The following is a 17,647-nucleotide window of genomic DNA, read 5'->3' as shown; positions in this document are numbered from 1 at the left end:
ACAGAATGCTCAGAACTTCCCTAGGACCTTTTGTGGAAGGATCTCAAAGCATGTTATAAACGTATTCATTTTTTGCAACCAACCTATGAAACAGGTAAAGATTCAGACTCATTTCACAGGTGGGGACACCACAGACTGAGGCCAAGTGACTTGCCTGAGCTCACAGAGCAAGTGAGTGGCACAGCTGGGGAAGAGAACCCAGGAGTCCTGGCTTCTTTAATTACCAGTAACACTTCCCCCTTCCTTTGATTAAAAACTGATCCTGCCAAAGTACTTGATTTTGATTGGTGTCTAATCGTCTGCTCTCTGATAACCACCTACTGGTCATGCTGTCAGCTCCATTAACACAAGATGAGTTTATATCCTGAGTTCTTTTGGAGTGTGAGAACCAGACCAAGCCATCTTTGAAATTGACCGGTCTGGTTCCTGTGAGAAATTTAATCAGAAAATCCCAATTCTATTCTTATTACAGTAGCCCCAACCAACATTGGGGCTCACTGGTACGAGGTGCTGTACAGACACCTACCGAGAGACAGTTCCTGCCTTGGAGAGCTCATGATCCAAATAGACAAAGGGTGGGAAGGGAAACAAAGGCTGAGACGGGAAGTCAGTTGCCAAAGTTCACTCAGCAGGTCTGATGGCAGAGATGGGAATAAAGCCGGGTCTCCTGACTCCCAATCCAGTGCCCTGGCCACTAGAGAATGCTCTGTTCTAAGGAAAGCCTCAGGGCCGTTGTCCGAGATGAGAGAGAAACATTACAAAGCACCGGTCCTCCCAGAAAAACTGCCCTTTGCAATTTTCCCATGCGAGCAGCCCTGGTAACAAAAACCAAAATAGGGAAGGGGTGTGGGTGTGGGGGAGACAGATAACAACCCTGGCAGAACAGCCTTTTAAAGGGGTTGTTTTCCATGAAGCAGCAGAGAGGGTGTCTGAATGTCCTTTGGATAGGAGCCATCACAGGACAGAGGTTTCCTGCCATTACAGATATGGGGAAGGTAAACAATCCTTTTCTGGTTACCTCTGCCTGAGGGTGTGCTCAGTGATCTCCTTATCCACAGCCCACTGAAGTCAAGGGGAGTTTTTTTTCCAGTGGGCTTTGGATCAAGCCCGTCTTGTAGAGGGTTAACCACCAGGTCCAATCACCGCTGCCTTGCACTAGAAACCGCCTGTCAGACCAAGCAGTCAGAGCGAACAATGGCACTAAGACTGCAGGGCAGTGAGCAGCCTTGGGCTTCTTGCAGGGAGCCCAGGCTGTGAGAGGGCAGACCACATGGAAGATGAACTGTGCTAAGACAAAGCTGGCCTTCTTCTCAGGATAAACTGACACTTCCCTCCGCCAAGTCAGCTGGCCTCCCACCTGGGGTATCACTTTGCAGGCAGACAAGGCCTTGATTTATGGCTGGAGGTGGATATTAGCCCAGCTGCTCTGATGGCCCTGCTGTGTGGGTGGCTGGGAGTCAGTGATGGCTACCCTGGCATCAGCTGGGCATGGAGTAGCAGCTCTTGTGAATATCCACTTGGGAAGCTAAGACCAGGATTTGAACAGGGCATAGAGAGAGAGGTGGAGAGAAACTGTAAGGAGGGAGCAGAGTTTCAGTGTGCAGGGGACATCCAGCTGCTGCTGGGTTTAAGCCTCAATCCTGCAAACTGATCTGTGCCCTATGTGGAGCCCATCAGTTCAGCCTGCAGGATTGGGACCCAAGTCGCAGCAGCTTTGGAAAATCATCATGAAAATGTACCAGGTCAGGCACAAAATGCACTTGTCCAGATGCTACCACTAGGATAATGAAAGCACTAAAGAGATTTTGTCTGTCTGTGAAAATCCCTTCCCCTGTGAAGTGAGGTTTTGCAAGACATTTTTCCCCCCGTAGCGTGCGTCATGCCAGCATCTTTATTACTATGTGCATGCTCTGACCCACAATGCATTGCAGTTTTTATTTTCTTTGGATTCGCATGAAACATTGCAAAGCACTCATCCAAGGGCTCTGAATGTCTCTGACCTCTGGTATGTTTAAAAATACGATAAACCCAGCAGCCTCCCCCACACCAGGAAGTAACCAATTCCTCCCAGCTCTTGCCATGCTCCTCCCTTCCCCAGGACCTGGGGAGATGAGATCTCACCTTGTCATTATGTCTCATGAGACAGGCTTTAAGTGGGTACCAGCAGCTCTTTTGGGGTGGATTTGGGTTCGTCCCGTGCTGCTGCAGGAATATGGTGTCTGCCCTTCCATCCCATGCTCCTGATTCTGCCTGGCCTGGTGTGGACTTCTAAGGAAAACCACATTCAGCCTTTTCCTGTAGGATTCTAAATCAGAGGTTTGGGACACGAGCGGGACCTGAATGTTGTCTCCCCTTTGTACGTGTCTATCGCTTTCTCTTCCTCGTGTCCCTGTCTTCCCCCAAATCTGGGATGTGCTTCTGAGGAGGTGCTGGTTCTGGGGAGCTGTTACTGTGGTGTTCACTGTAGCCACTTGGAACTTCCTGGAGTCAGCTGTGGGGGGTAAAACTCTGATCCTCCTGCTCTAAGAAGCACAGGCCCCATCTTCTGAGGCTAAAGGAAAATCTTCATTAGCAGTATAGGGTCTATGATGCCCCATCAGACAGTTCTGATTCCATCCAGTAGAGGGCAGTGGTTCACAGACACTAGCCAGTTCATGACACTACTATATAACTACTCCACTGGGCCGGGGCGGTGGGCTAACATATATAAGCTCCCCCCGCCCCTCCCAAATTCAGTTTTGTTGCTAGCCACTTGCTAAGCTTTTGAATCCAGTTTGGCCATAGCAGTTGCAGATTTCCCTGGAGGAGGAGATATACTTTGCACTTACAGCCCCTTTCATCCAAAGATCATCAGGTACTTTTAAATTAGTGGGTGAGGTTTATCCCAGCTTTACAGGTAGGGAAACTGAGGCACAGCAAGGTGCCGTGACTTGCCCACAGTCACACAGTGGGGACTAGAATCTGCTGACTACCCGTCCTGCTCTCTAACCACTAGAGACGCAGCCTCCTTCGGTTTCTTAAACACGGTAGGGACGTGTCAGTGCTGGCCGGCCAACCTGTGACTACGCTGACTTAGCGAATTGCAGGGAGAATGTAGCCAGGGGCCTGGTGCTGACCGTACATAAGACATCCCAAGGAGACAGAGGAGTCTGATTGCGACGCAGCCCTTCTGTCACAGCTCACAAGGGAGATCGGAGACCTTGGGCAGGGAGAGGAATAAATAACCTGAGATTTGCGCAGCACAGAAATCTGACTGTAAAGGAGCTGCCTGGGTGTGGTGCTGCCTTGGTGATCATTCCCCACCTGGGATTCTGCAGGGGTCCCAGGTGCAGCCATCAGGGCATGTGACTAGCTCCTGAGAGCTGTGTTCCCCAAGGTTCCCAGTCTGCCCTGGGGGCAACAGCGTGTGCAGAGCGTTCAGTGCTTAAAAAACGGGACAAGCTTCAGAAGGGCCTTCTGTGCCGAGCCATGGAGGCTCCCCTGGGTGGACCTGCCCCTTCGGCTGGTTCAGGATACGCCTTCGCTGTGAGCGCAAGCCCCTTGGCTGGCAGGCTGCAGCTGCTCCATGGCAGTAACTGGCGGGCGGGGAGGGGAGAGGCTGAGCCAGTTGTCCTGGAGGAAAAGGCTCTCGAAGGCAGGGAAATGTGTAATGGACACATGGCACTGGGGTGAGTGAGAGCTTGCTGGTGGTGTTGCTAGCTGAGCACTGGGAAGCAGGGGAAGAGAGGTCAGTTGGGCCAGTGGTTTAATCAAGTGATTTACAAAGCAGATTGGCTAAAGCCCAGACAGGGGCTTTAGCACCTAGACTAGCATTTTTCTCCTGGCTCCACCCCTATTGCTCTAGTCCTGGTGCTGCCCCACCTGTGTGAGCAGGGGGACTAGGACGGACCAGCTGCTGGTGTTTAGCTCCTCTGCCCAGAGCTGGTCTGCATGACCCTGGGGTTAAAATGCCAGCAGCTGGTCTACACTAGCACTCCCAACATTGCCACCAGCAGTACGACAGCCCAGAGGAAGGTGCTAATGCAGATGAGGCGTTGGAGGGGCATGGAGACTATTGAGGATTGGGGGTGCAAAGGAACAACAACCCAGCCAGGCAGTTAAACTCTCCCTAGGAATGTTTTATTAAACCTAGTTGCCAGTGGGCAGGTGGGAGCTGGGCTATGTCACCCAGCCATGAAGGGATTTGCTCTCCAGAGAGGGTCAAGCCGCTAAAGGCAGGGAGGTTCTCGCCAGCTTTCAAGTCTAAATCTCCAAGAGCCAGCACAGTGAGTGCCTGGCTTCCCCCGGCTGCTGCGGGAAGGACTTGCAGGATGGGGAGGCCACTGGCAGGGCTCTTCCACCACAGGAATGTCTATAACAAGGGAGCAAAAATAGGTCAATTCAAAACCATCCTGGCTTAAGGGTCAACCCCCATCCGGGAACGTGGCTCCTGCCTCCTTCCCAAAGGTATTTCCTGGCACCTTAAGCCCCAGTTCATTGCCCTTGCTTTGAGCACTTGGGCAAGGGGTGACTGAGCTGAGGATTAACCCCTCAGTCGCCAGGAGCCAGCCGATGCCTCTGCCCCCTATCTCACACCCGCAGCAGCACCGAATGTGGCTCACAAGATAGTCTAGGTCCCCAGGTCTGACCCAAGGTCTGGGCTTCACAAAGCTCTGGTCTCATGGTCTTAGAAATGAGAGGCGGAAAAGACAGGGCCGGCTCTAGGATTTTTGCCGCCCAAAGCAAAAACAATTTTGGCCCCCCCCTTATTTAATTACCCCACCCCCGGCCCCGCCTCAACTCCGCCCCTTCCCCAAATCCCCAGCCCTGCCTCCTCCCCCCAGGCTCTCAAGCCTGGGAGGGAGGGGGAGAAGCGGCACCGCGGCCACTCGGAGTCTCCCCCTCCCTCCCAGGTTTGAGAGCCTGGGAGGGAGGGGGACTCCGAGTGGCCGCGGCGCGGGCACTGCTTCTCCCCCTCCCTCCCAGGCGCCCAAGCCTGGGAGGGAGGGGGAGCAGCGGTGCGCAAAACGGCCGCTCGAGATCTCCCCCTCCCTCCCAGGTTTGAGAGCCTGGGAGGGAGGGCGAGTAGCGGCGTGCGAATCAGCTGTTTCGCGCGCTGTGGCAGCAGCAGCGGAGGTGAGCTAGGGCGGCCGGGGCACATTTTTAGGGGCGGCATTCTGGCGCCGGCCATGCCACCCCTAAAAATGTGCCGCCCCAAGCACCAGCTTGTTTTGCTGGTGCCTAGAGCCGGCCCTGGGAAAAGACATCCAGTCATGGTGTCTACTGCCAGCATACGACCCAGCCCAACACTCCGCCCTCTGTTACTTCAGGATCTAGCCACAACAAAGTGCTGTCTTCGAAGGGAATGGCCGGTACAGCAGGAGAGCTGGTTGGCCCTGTCCTTTTGACTCCCTGGTGGCCCCCCGACTCTCTCGTGCCACCACAGCTGTGAATAGCTTTGGCAGGCGGGGGAGACATGGAGGGTGGCCCACTAGCGCTATCTGCACTGCTGCTCTCCCCTCTGAAATAATTGACAGCTCCCCTGGGCCAGGCTGGAGAACGCTGCCCTGTCCAAAACGGCCACTCATGCCCTGGCCCGAGAGGCCCTGCTCCCCTCAAACGCTCAGATTCACCCGCTCTCCAGCCGCGTCCGGGATTTCCACTTTCGAAGAGCCGCGCTGCAGCCGGCAACCCGTTTCTTTGCATAGAACCGTGGGGGCCTCGTGCTTTCATCTGCTAGAACCAGACGACTGTTTGGCTCAGCCCTGCCTGGGGAGAGGCCTGCAGTGCTGAGTCCCCATCCCAGGAGTGTGAGCTAGTGTTGGTACCTTTCTCCCACCTGCCCCCTAATGGAGGGTAGCTTTGCCCAGTCCCTTCACCCTCTGATGCGCATGATTAACTTACCCAGGAGCACCTCCCTCGCCCTGTGTCTTCCCCCTCTTCTCAGTACATCTGCCTAACACAGGAGCTGTTTGTGTCCTGGTGGTGCCAGCAGCTGATTCGCAGCTTTCAGGGCTGCCTGCTAAAGAGGTGGGGGGGGGGGGGCGAAGAAGTGCATTCCCCAGCACTGTCAGGGGGCTGCTGGGGGAGCTCAGTTGCATGCCTAGACCCAGAATGCTGTTGCTCACAGCTAGGCTAGGACTGGGTGCTGTTGGTGGAGCCTAGCGGGAGGCACGGCTGAGCCCGTGAACGAGCAGAGGGTCTGGAAGTGGGATGTGGGGTGGAGGGGCTGGGTCACTTGCAAGTCAGGATGTGAAACAGGTCCAGGCCACCAAGGAACTGCCTCTCCTTGTTCTATCCTCTACCCTCACCCCCTCAGAAACTCCCCCGCCATGACCTCTCCACCCCCACACCAGCCTTTTCACCCAGCCGATGGATACATGTATATTTTTGCCTGGCTGGGTGCAATTGGACAGGGCAAGGCAGAATTTTATGCCTCCCTATGGGTTAGAAGGGAAGAATATTGCCTTCAGTGGGGTTCCTTGTCAGAGGCAGCTGCCCACTTGCTTCTGCAGCTGCTTCCTGGTGCATGGGAGAACTGGAACTCCCCAGCTACACGTGCCTGGGACAGGGGCAGCACTGAGCTGGCGATGGGGTGGGCGGGAAGGGGGCCTTTATGCGCTGAATCACAGCCAGGCCTGGGGTGGCTCGCATGGCATGTCCCTGGTTGGCCCCTCAAATCCTCGCTGGCCAGGATTATTTCATGGGGGAGCAAGGAGGTTTTACGTTGTAGCAGCTGCTTTCCTAGACGCACAAACGAGGCTGAGTGGCGTGATTAGGGTCAGAGGGGACAGGCTGGGCGGTGACCATCTGCTCGGCCAAACTCCGCAGAGAAGACGCCTCTTCTTTCCCCCTTTTCTCTTGGCTCTTCTTTTTTATTCCCTCTCCTCTCTGTCTGCTCCTTTCTTTCTCTCTCTTGCAATGTCTTGCATCAGGCTTGGATCAGAAAGCGCAGCCATAAATGGCAATATGTTACTCACGTCTGTGTGGGGCCTGGGAGGTTATTCCAAAGCACGCTTTTCCTCCCTTCTCCTGTAGGCTGGCGACTTGCTTCTCCTTCCTCCCCCCGGGGTAAGAGACACACTGGGGCAACTGGAGCTTCGCCTTCCAACAATGAAGGGCAGCTAGACGCACCAGCCTACTCGGTCAGATTTCGGTTGCCCCCTTTGCTAAAGGGAGGGGAGACTTGGGCTTGAGGGAGCTCCTCGCAGAGAGGGTTTGGGCTGCGCAGAGGAAATGGGAAGAGGTGAGGTAATGGCTCGCATTGTCCAGCACTGTGTTTAAAAACAGATTATGAGATGACTTTGCCAATGGGTGGAGGGTGGAGTGAGGGGACAGACTTGTACAGCAGAGAGTGAGCTGGGTCTCCCTCCCTCCTGACAATCTCTTCTTCTGATCCTTCCCATTTCCTCTCTCTCTGTCTCTCACTTCCCGGTCCAAGGGTTAGGACTTTGAATGGGCTAATCATTAATAGTTGTGTGCATTCAAAGCATTCTACAGGTATTAAGTCAGTCTCACCTTGAGTGGGAGGTGGGTAGATCACTATTGTTATCCTGATTTTATAGGTGGGGAAACTGAGGCAGAAGGTGGTTTGACTTGTCTATCTTAAGGTTTTACACTGCCACCTATCATGTATCCTGACTATCTTCCACATCAGATCAATAGCAAAGTCCCTAGCAAACTTCAAGGCCCCAGACTGGCAGAGCCAGGACTAGAACACAGGACATCCTAGCTACCTTCTCTGGACCACCCTGCCTGTACTTAAGTCAGTTAAAGGCCAAACTTTGCTCTTAACTTTTTTCAGCATTCTTGGGATTTGACTGCAAATCTCATGATAATTGGTGTTTTTCTTAAAGCCTCAGCTGCCGGAGTCATGTGAACACGAGAAGCTCTGCTGTTGTTTAAAAAATTCCAGGAAAGGAAGTGACCTAAGTTCGCCCTATAGGTTCAAACACCAGAAGGCAAATAACAAATAATTTTGGTTATTTTTATATCTCATGATTTTTAAGCCAATCTTATGGTTTTGGGGGTGCCTGATTCAGGGTATTTTTCACATTTGGGGTTGGCGAGACTGCCTTTGGAAGCGTGCTATCCTTTTGTTATTGGAGGAGTGTGTTGGAAAGTTGCCTTGTTTTTTGGTGACGCTGGTAGTTGGGACGCTGGGTTCTGTTCCTAGCTGGAAAGCTGACGCTCTGTGACCTCAGGTGGGTGACTTAACCTCTCTGTGCATGTCTCCTGGGGTGTCGTTATAACTCCCACCCCTCTCATGTGTGCTGGGAGGTGTGACTGTCTGCAAGTGCTTAGAGATTCTGCAAGAGAAGACCTTTCACTGCAGTGTTGTTATTGCTTGGATGCACCAGCAGGGGAAGTGCTGTAGAATGGGCCAGGTATGGCAGGGGAGCAGGAGCAGGCAGGGGTCACTGAGAGCTGCATCGGCCAAGGTGGCTGATCTATGTCTCTGCTCTGGGGCTGGGCAGCTGCTGCATAACCAGGCCTGTCGTTAAGCCTGCAGTAACGTGATCTCTGTCTGTTACAGCAGCTGGCCCGAACTGCCTGTGTAACTGTCCTCCAGATGCTCCCAGATAATTATCGCTGTGTCCTGCCTCCCTAAGGCAAGCAGGGCTTTTCACTGCGGGGAGGTGTCCTCCCTGGGAGACTGTGCTTGCTGTCTGATGCAGCCAGCGAATTGTGGGGAGAGGAGAGGCCGGGAGAGCAGGGGGTTTATGGGCTCGCCTAGCCAAGGTGCTTCAGATTCTGCTGCCAGCTGGGCTCAGTCCCTGCTGCTGATGAGTCCCCTTCTCCCAACTCTAGTGCTCCCTTTGCTGGGAGGGGCAGCTTGCCCTGATGGCCCTAAGAGGTCTCCTTGAGCCTCCCCCTGGCTGCTTTTTCAACTGGGCAGAGCTCCGGGCCCAGCTTCGCACAGAGCCTGGGCTGTCTGGGCTGTCTGCCTGCCTGCCGGAGCTGCTGCGGTTGGCTTGGCTTCAGCAGGTCCTGGAGCCTCAGTCACACTCAGGGCTCGGCTGGGGTTAAAAACCAAACCCCGTCTGCCTCTGCAGTGTCCAGGCCGGGCAGCCGCCCGCTCTGAAAGCAGGGTGAAGCCCCACCCCTCTATTTCACACTTTGGGACGTGACTGGGGTCCAGAGTGAAACCTTTTCATGAGCTGATTATTCTAGACTGGGATTCAGGCGCTTTCAGTTCCTGGCAGGTTAAGAGCTCAGTGTCGAGAGCTACACAAAGGAAGCCAAAGCTGCTGTTGGAGCGTAACAACAACCAGGTCCTGCAAAAACCCAGGAGCTGTGGCACGTATTCTAGCGCACCACCTGCTGGCCCCTTCTCTGTTAGCTAACTGTCCACATCCCTACGGGCGTGGAGCAGTCCTGTAATGTCTCTGACTCCCTGCGTGGCCTTGGGCAAGTCACTTAGCCACTCTGTGCCTCAGTTCCCCACCTGTATAGTGGGATCATAATCCTCCCTTTCTCCCACCCTGTGGTCTTGTCCATTTAGATTGTAAGCACTTTGAGGCAGCAAGGAAGGGCACCAAACCCACCCGCTACTCCCACTTTTGCCTCACTAACCTCCCCTGCTCTATCTACTGGCTCCATTCCCCTGCCCTGGAGGCCTCCATGCACTCCCCGTACCCCGCTGGGACAGTAGGGGTGTCCTCAGGCCTCTGCCACTGGGTCCCATCTGTCATGGAGCTCCCCTTCCACTGTGGGGCTACAAGCTGTGCTTCCTAAGTCCCTTCAGCTGCCAGTATCGTCCTCTCCCTGCCTTCTGTCTTGTCACAGGGGCTACACGGTGCGAGGGGAGAGCTGTTGCTCCGGTGGCTTGAGATGCTCTCCCCCTGGTACCTCCCTACCCCACCCCAGCTGGGGACTGTGGGTCTCACTCGGCTTCTTGGCATGTCTCCTCAAAGAGGCAGGGAGCGCTCATACCAAACTCCCTGGAAGAGGCATGGGGAGGGGGAAGGGGGACACTTCCCCGTTATCCCCTCCTATCCCAACGCTGATACCTTTGGGAGCCTCTCTTCTAGCCAGCAGCTGGGCGGGTGCTGCAGGTCTTGGCTTGGTCCTGCCTGTTGTGAAGCGAATTGGACACAGTGGCCCCATATCCCTTCCCCTGTGTTAGCATCAGCTGTCTGCTAGATGCAGTACTGTCAAAGCCAGGGCGAAGAGTCTGTGGCGTGAAGGGTTGGCGGGGGTGGGTGGGAAATAGGGCTGGGCAGGATTTAAACAAATGTCTGCACAGCTCCGCTTCCGAAGCTGGCAGGGGTCTGAGCAAACAGGCCGCACCGAGCTCTGTACCAGGCAGGGCAAGTTGGCAGGTGGCTGCAGGTCTGCGAAGACTCTCTGGAATGAGCAGCTGTCCAGGGGAGGTGGGTCTGCCACGCAGACCCTGCAAGTGCTGACAGGGTAAGAGGCTGCTCGCCTCTCCTCTCCAAACTCCTCCTGCAGCCTGCTAGCCGAGACTCGGTGCACTGGCATCTAGGGGAGTGGTTCTTATCACCCTGCCAGGAAATCCAGACAGGCCAAGCCTTGCAACAGCCGTGATGCCTTTGCCTTAGATATGCTTCCAGCTGCTTTCGTGGGCCCTTAGGAGCCAGTCCTTTAGCTCGGACCCGCCTTTGTACGTGCTATTGGAAAAACTCTCGACTATAAGTTTGTCTGGTTCCTTGCATTACCTGGGTCCAAATCCTGGCTTGGGTCACAAGTGAATCAAGCTTTTTAGGTCTCAGCTTGATATTCACCAATGAAACAGAGATGACGCGTAACTGTTGATGGAGGGGTGGGGGGGGCACAATTTAAAAGTTCTGATGGTATGCAGCAGGGTTCAGGGCAGGGCATACAAACCCTGGCAGAAATCTGGGGGGGGACATGTGACCCCACGTGCCGCCTCCTCCCCCACTTGTTGCCTCTGAGCTCAAAGGTCAATCTGTGCTCAGGAGAGGCCCAGGAATGGAGTAGCGAGGATGGGTGGGTGGGACTGCAAGTCCGCTATGGGGTTTACCTGTCTAATACAAAGGCTGGTACCTCTCTGCCATGGGCTCGCTTTATTGGGCTTTTCCACATCAGTCTAGATGCCGCAGCATTTCGCGCGCTTTTGTGATCAGGCCTGTATGTATCCAAATAAGGGTCCACGTCCCCATGCCGACGACAGCTTTCAAAATGGGCAGAGGAAATCCCAAGAGGCGTGGGAGTGTGGGATTGCCCTGAAAAGTCCATTAGAGCACAATGAACCAAGTCGTGGGTGGGTCTGGGCCTGGCGGCAGGGCTGCTGATAGGGCTGCCTGTGAACAATGGTAACTGCGCCGACATGAGAGAGCGATGCTACCCAAGTCACGTATTGTTCCAAGCTAGTGCCAGCTGCAGAGGGGCGAAGCCCACGTGGTCGGGTGATTAAAAGCTGGGAGGTTCTTGGCTGCACAGAGATGCCAACTACTTTATAAAGAGGAGCGAAGCTCCGGGGTATAGAGTCGCTACTTACAGACTGCGCAGACCCATGGCTCCCTTCCCCACGTTAATGAGTTGGCAGGTAATGCAAAGCACCGAGGCCCTTGAACTGTGTCACAGATCTAGCTATGGAAGTGGGTTACGAAGCCTGTCGTGTCAATCTGAAGTGCACCCAGGAGTCCAAGGGTAGCGGATTTGCTGTCGGCGGTGCAGAGTAATTTCTGAAGCACAGCGGTGGTCATGAAAACCCTCAGGCCACATCCTCGGCTGGTGTAGGCTGCTGTAGCTCTCCTGACTCTCACGGAGCTGCACCCGCTGAGGAGCTGAGTTAATGTTTGCTTCCCGGCTGGCTGCCCTCTACCTAGAGTGGGTAAGGGCTTGTTTACACGGGGAAACTGACGGGCATAACAACTCCCATGTGGATGCTGCATTCCAAACAGTGGGGTGCTGTCTATGTACACAACACATGCACTGCGTGCCCATGTAAGCCCTGAATGTGTCTTCCTGACCAGCTGTGCCCACAGGACGATTCCATCCGGGCCCCGAACATGCACAGAGGATGCCATTTTGGGATCCTCCACGCAGCATGACCTCACAGGCCCCGTACGTGCGAGGTCATGCCTTGCACGCAAGTGTAGAATTGCATGCGTTACTAAAAATGCCCTGGCACGCTCCGGAGTCCATAAATAAAAGTGCCTTTTATTCCAGAATAATCATTCCACTGCCCAGCGTCTGTATTTATTCTGGAGCTGCCCCTGTGGTGTGAGAGTGGGGGGATCTCAGAGATAGGGTGAGGGGCTGGCTCAGCTAAGGTGTAGAGAGTGGCAGGGAATCAAGAGTGGGTGTGGAAAGGTTGAAATGGACACAATGAGTAGCCAGGATGAGACCCTGGGGGGTAGACTAGAGGACCCTTGCGGTCTCTTCTAACCCTCCCCACCTACAGCACCAGGCACTTCCCAGGCCTGGGGTTTCCTGATGCTGACAGACGGGAGCTCTCACATCTGGCTCAAGGCAGTTCATGCAGGATAACGTTGCACCCCAGTGTGCAGAGAGGGAGGGATGGGGCTGTGCTCGGGTGGGTAGTGCCCTCTTCCTAATGGGAGCCTGTGCTGGCCTGCTGCTGGCTCTAAGGATGCTGGGCTGGATTCAAAAGCCCTCATTATTCCCTGCTGCAGATATTTCTTCCCCTGAGCTGGAGCTGAGAAATTATTCTGCATGAGGAGTTATTGGACTGCAGACTCTAGCTGGACCCAGGGCCTCAGGATATCCTGCTGGGCTTGGTGGGACCCACAGCTCCTGGTAGAGAGGGTTTTCCCCACTATTGGTGCCTTCCTGTGCAACACAGGCCAGGGGGAGCTCCCAAGGAATACCTGGTAATCTGACCACTAGGCCCGCTTCTCTCCCCACCTACTGTCCCCTCCCAAAAATATGCCCATCTACACACAGGCACCACTGTGGCTTCGTTGGTAACTGGGGGAGTGTGACTTTGCGAAGGAACTGCTCCCAGGAGTCCCAGGGCAGTGCTAGCCAGCTGGCTTATGCCAGTGCTAGCCTAGGGCTCAGCACTGCTTTGGAGGGGATCCTTCGTGGGGGAATGGAGAACTGAGCCCATGAGGCTGAGGGATAGTCTCTTGGCCCATTGCTGCAAAACTAGCAACAAAAATCAAGTCGGGGCCTGATTTTTCCAAGGACTTGAACACCCCAGGCACCCATAGAAGAGCCAGGCAGCTCTGAAAATTCAGGCACACTGGATATGGACTGGAGGAGCCCAGTGGGCCTCTTCCATTGCCACTTCCTCTGATTCAATGTGGTACATGCCAAGGACGGGAGCTACCACGGCACCAGCCTTCCTGCAAGGAGAAGACACCTCTGCATGGAAGCTCTTGGCATTCCTGGGACGTGAGTTGAGTCGCCCTCCCGGCAATGCTGCTGACATTCTTTCCGCTGCTGTTCATAAAAGAAAGGGCTCTGCGGGCTCCCCCACCCATGCGGGCCTGGGAAGAGATGAATGGAGAGTGAAAGGGAGCTTCCATTTTTGGAAGTGTGGCCCAAAATAGCTGTGATGGGCTGTGTGAGTGTGAGAGATGCAAGGCGTGTGCGCTGTCCGCGAGCCAGGGACCGGAGGTGCAAGATGAGCCCAAATGGCCGTGAATAATGCTCATTCCCCGCTGGTGACATAACGTGTCCAGTCCTGGGCTCTGGGCTACATCCCAGATTCCTGATGTTTATATAAAACTGTGCTGAGAAACCCCACTGGCCTGTCCTGCAAGGGGGCAGCTCCTGTCCTGTCTTTCATCTCTGCATTGCTGACTGAGCTCACCTGAACAACGCCCATGGCTCAGCGAGTCGGCCCTCCCGGCCATCTTGGTTCTCTTTGTCTCCTCTCCCAGGCAACTTCTCAAGCCCCTTCCTCCCTAACTGAGCTTGGCAGCTTCCCAGGCTCTTTCTGCTCGCACACAAACCCACCCCCTGCCCTTTGCGCCCCCCCCCCCCCCCCGAGCAAGCTGGGGCAGCTGTGAAGGAGCTGTCGCTTTGAATCAAACGTGGGAAGCCAGACGAGCCAGGGGTGGAGGCAGGAGCCAGGACTGCACACCCTCTGGATTCTGACAAACTGCGGGTCTCCTTGCCGGTGCTGGGGAGAGAGAGAGAACACTCTGACTGCTGCCTTTCTGGTGTGCATTGCAGAGTGTGTGTGTGTGTGTGTTGGAGAGAGGATGGGAGACACTCTGGAGGCATCACTATGATTTTGGAGGAAGGCGGCTGTGGTTTTCTTCTCCCTTTTTCCAGCCCATTCTCCGTGGAGGGTATCCTGATCAAAGTCTAGGGCGGTTTTCTTTTCCATGCCCCCAACGTTTGGGAAAATCCCTATAACGGTGGCTGCATACAGCCCTCTCTGAGGTGCCACTGATTTTGAATTCTGCCCCATGGTAAATTTTGTTCCTTTTGGTGGTTTAGTTGTTAGCCCTGGGCTGGCCTTTAGGACCGAGGATGGGCTCATTTTGCACTGTACAGGACAAGGATGAATCTGGCAGTGCTCCTACCCCTGCAGATTGTTAGAGTTGCCTGACTCTTCCCTTTACAAGACCCTGGGTTCCATTGCTTACATCTTTGCCAAAATTTAATAGTTTGGGCTGAAGTTTTCCAAGCCTGGTTCTGCCTGAGTCTAAATTTTTTTTGGAAAATTTCAGCCAAACCAGTTCAGCTGTTTCCAAGAACGAGGCTAGGGAAGACGTACATTGCTTTGCTGATGTTAAAGTCTGGTGATCGTTTGTTTTTTAAGACGTTCTAGCACCCCCATGCGTTGGAGCAGGGAGGTGCCCTTTGTATCAGGAATGTGCCTTTTAACATACCTGTGAAAATTGCCTGTATTCGGCCAAGTAATAAGCCTTTGAAAACTTGCAATTTGCTAATGCGTAGTAGACTTGCTAGAGCCTCACAGCTTAATTCCCCAAAGAGTCCATCCTCACTGAAAAGGCACCAGCCCGGCATTGAGCAGGACTTTCCCTGCAGTTGCAATTCCTGACTTCTGGGCCATGCTGGGTCTAGTCCAGGCCTAGGAAATTAGAGGATGCTTCTACATAACATCATGTGGAGGAGGACGCTGATTGAATCAAATGCAGAGTGGACAAGAGTCAGACGTGGGAGACACAGGGGAGACTGGGACTGGAGGCTAATGGAGGGGCAGCTGATGGAGGGGGAGTGAGATGGAAACTGGCACCGGGAGTTGGATGGAGACTGGCACTAGCTGAGCAAGGAGACTGGGTGGAAATGAGTGGCTGGCCACAGAAATTGGGACTGGAAGCCAAGGAGGGAAATGAGTGAGGGGGCTGAGATTAGACTAGGGGAGACTGGGAGTGGGAAGCAGTGGGGTGGAAAAAAGAAGGTTGTGGGTGGGGGAGAGCTGACAAGAAGCCAGGGTCTGACCAGGTGCAGTTGAGTGTGCTCACACTTTTGCTAAAGTCACTCAGAGCGGTGCTTGTATATGTCAAGTACTATGAGAAAACAGGTGATGGCTCCTCATCTCACAGGAGTGCCACGAAGATAAATGAATGTGTGTGGAGCGCTCAGATACTGGAGTGCCCTAGAAAATCAATAGTTCTCCCTTCAGAGCAGGATTTGAATTGTGTGCTGTAAATAAGACCGAGGGCCACCCATGGAATAATGAAGAGAAAACAAAATATTGAATAGCTGAGCAGTAAGTGAGCACCGTCCATCCTGGGCAATGAATGAGGCAGGGGTCCTGTGGAAAATATAGCATGTGACAACCTAATTAAAGACTGTATCGTCATGTATGTGCCCAAGGGGAGGCTAAAATAAGGATGCACAGGCAACCGTAATGTTCTTTTACTGTAGTTTGTGTGTGTGGAATATATAATTTTATTAATAAAAACTAGCTCTTTTCATCCATAGATCTCTATGCAGGTCAGGATCATTACCCCTATTTTACAGATGGGGGAAACTGAGTCACGGAGGGGCAGTGATTTGCCCAAGCTCACCCAGCAGCCAAATGGCTGAGCCAGAAATTGAACCAGAGTCTGCCATGTCCCAGTCCATTGTCTGATCCACCAGGCCATGCCGCCTCGGGGAGCTCCGTTTGCTCCGCACACGGTTCTCACCTCTGAACTGCTCTGCTCTTCATTCTCTCCAGGAGGAAGATCAAGACTGGGAAAAAGAGAGACTGGTGGTGAATGAACCAGATCTGGACGATGGTAAGTGCTGGCGAAGCAGCAGCTGGTGGGGGAGAGGGTGTAGATAGCAGCCACACTGCCAAGGGCCTTGGGTCTGAGCTGGAAGCTCCTGAAGGCTGAGAGTGAAATTTCCCTCTTCTAGAGTTCTAGGAAAAACAGGAGACAAGGCCGGAGTGTCCAGGGTCATAAAACACAAGGAGGAAAAACTGTATTAAAAAAACCCCAAGAACATTGCGGGGCATTTTTTCATACTCCATAAAGAAATAATCCGCCTGCCGCCCCCCCCAAAAAATAGAGTGGCAGGTGACACTCCCTCCTCTCCTCCCCCATACAGATCACCTTTCAGTTTGTGGGGGGTGTTTCCTTCCATCCATAGGTGCTGGAAGTAGGGGTGCTGCCATACCCCTGTCTTGAAGTGGTTTCCATGATAGACAGGGTTTACGGTTTGTTTCAATGGCTCTCAGCACCCCCACTATATACATTGTTCCAGTACCCCTGCTTCCACCAGACCCAAGTTGTGTGCAAACACACTCGGTGCTGCAGTAGCACAAGGGGCATCTGGCTTTTACAATCAGACCATAGGGAGCGGTAGGGGGTGTTCTTCAGACTGACAAATCTCCGTTCTTGGGACTTAGGTCTCTGTCCCTTTAAATTCCCAGCTGGCAGAGAGAGTGGAAAGAGAAGGGAGGGCTGCAGGAATGCAATGGCCTAGGCATTCCTCACCCTGCTCGTTGTGTGCCAGGCACAGAGTCTGGGGTGGGAGGGCCTGTTCTAGGACAATGCTGGGGGACCAGGGCAAGGTTGTCACTTGCTATAAATACAGCCCCTGGTCAGCAAGGCCTGGAAGCTGCTCAGCTGCAAGCCTCCGGGGGAAGGCTGGGGATTAGCTCCCCTCAGCAGCTGACGGCTTCCTCTTCCTCCTGATTATTGAGCTGTTAATTCATTCGGCTGGGCTAGAGTCAGCGGAGCACAAAGAACAGATCGCATCGCTGGCATTTGTTATTGCAGGCCCAGGCGGGGGAGGGGGAGGGGACCAGGATAAGCCATGCTGCTGCTGGGTTCCGCGGTGCAGAGAGGATGGAGAGCTGGGGACAGGCCAGCAACATATCAACACTGCTGCCTTAATCCTTTTAAGACTGCGCGTGGCACACCAGCTCCACGGCCGGCTCTTGTGGGTTCCTCTCACCTCCCCTCTCCTTGCATTGCTTTCACCCCAGCAAGCTCCCTCCCCATCCTGATGACAGATATGCTGCGCCTTCTGCCTCCAGCCGTTGGCATGACACGAGAACAAAGCCTGCCAAAAAGCTCCTTGAAGGCACCGGGAGATCTCCAGAGGGTTTAGCTAGAGCTGTGTTTAACTGATTAGTCAATTACTTTATTAGAAAATGATTAATTGACTAATTGGGACAACAACCAGGAACCTTGCTCATAACTCCCCCACACACACACAAACACACATCCCAAAACCGATGATGACAGGCAAGTGTGTGTGTTGACCAGGAGACAGTCCCCCAGCAGCACCACAGTCA

The 17,647-nt window shown here is 54.0% G+C and overlaps 1 protein-coding gene and 1 long non-coding RNA gene across 4 annotated transcripts in view; one reads left to right on the top strand and one right to left on the bottom strand.

Annotated features, from left to right (window-relative positions):
• The window catches only part of MXRA7 (matrix remodeling associated 7), a 48,410-nt gene that overhangs the window by 7,777 nt on the left and 22,986 nt on the right, over window positions 1-17,647 (top strand). For all 3 annotated transcript variants that reach the window (XM_054047284.1, XM_054047283.1, XM_054047285.1), the window contains exon 2: window positions 16,079-16,139. In XM_054047284.1, coding sequence (XP_053903259.1) covers window positions 16,079-16,139 — 61 coding nt within the window. The remainder of the gene's footprint in view (window positions 1-16,078; window positions 16,140-17,647) is intronic.
• On the bottom strand, window positions 4,115-11,691 carry LOC128847686 (uncharacterized). The gene is made up of 3 exons (XR_008446933.1): window positions 10,988-11,691; window positions 6,960-7,202; window positions 4,115-4,351 (listed from the first exon to the last, which is right to left on the bottom strand). It is a non-coding gene; the product is annotated as an uncharacterized LOC128847686 (long non-coding RNA).

The sequence above is a fragment of the Malaclemys terrapin genome, chromosome 13, assembly GCF_027887155.1.
Source record: "Malaclemys terrapin pileata isolate rMalTer1 chromosome 13, rMalTer1.hap1, whole genome shotgun sequence".
In the NCBI taxonomy this organism is placed as follows: domain Eukaryota; kingdom Metazoa; phylum Chordata; order Testudines; family Emydidae; genus Malaclemys; species Malaclemys terrapin.
This window is presented reverse-complemented; position numbering and strand designations above follow the sequence as displayed.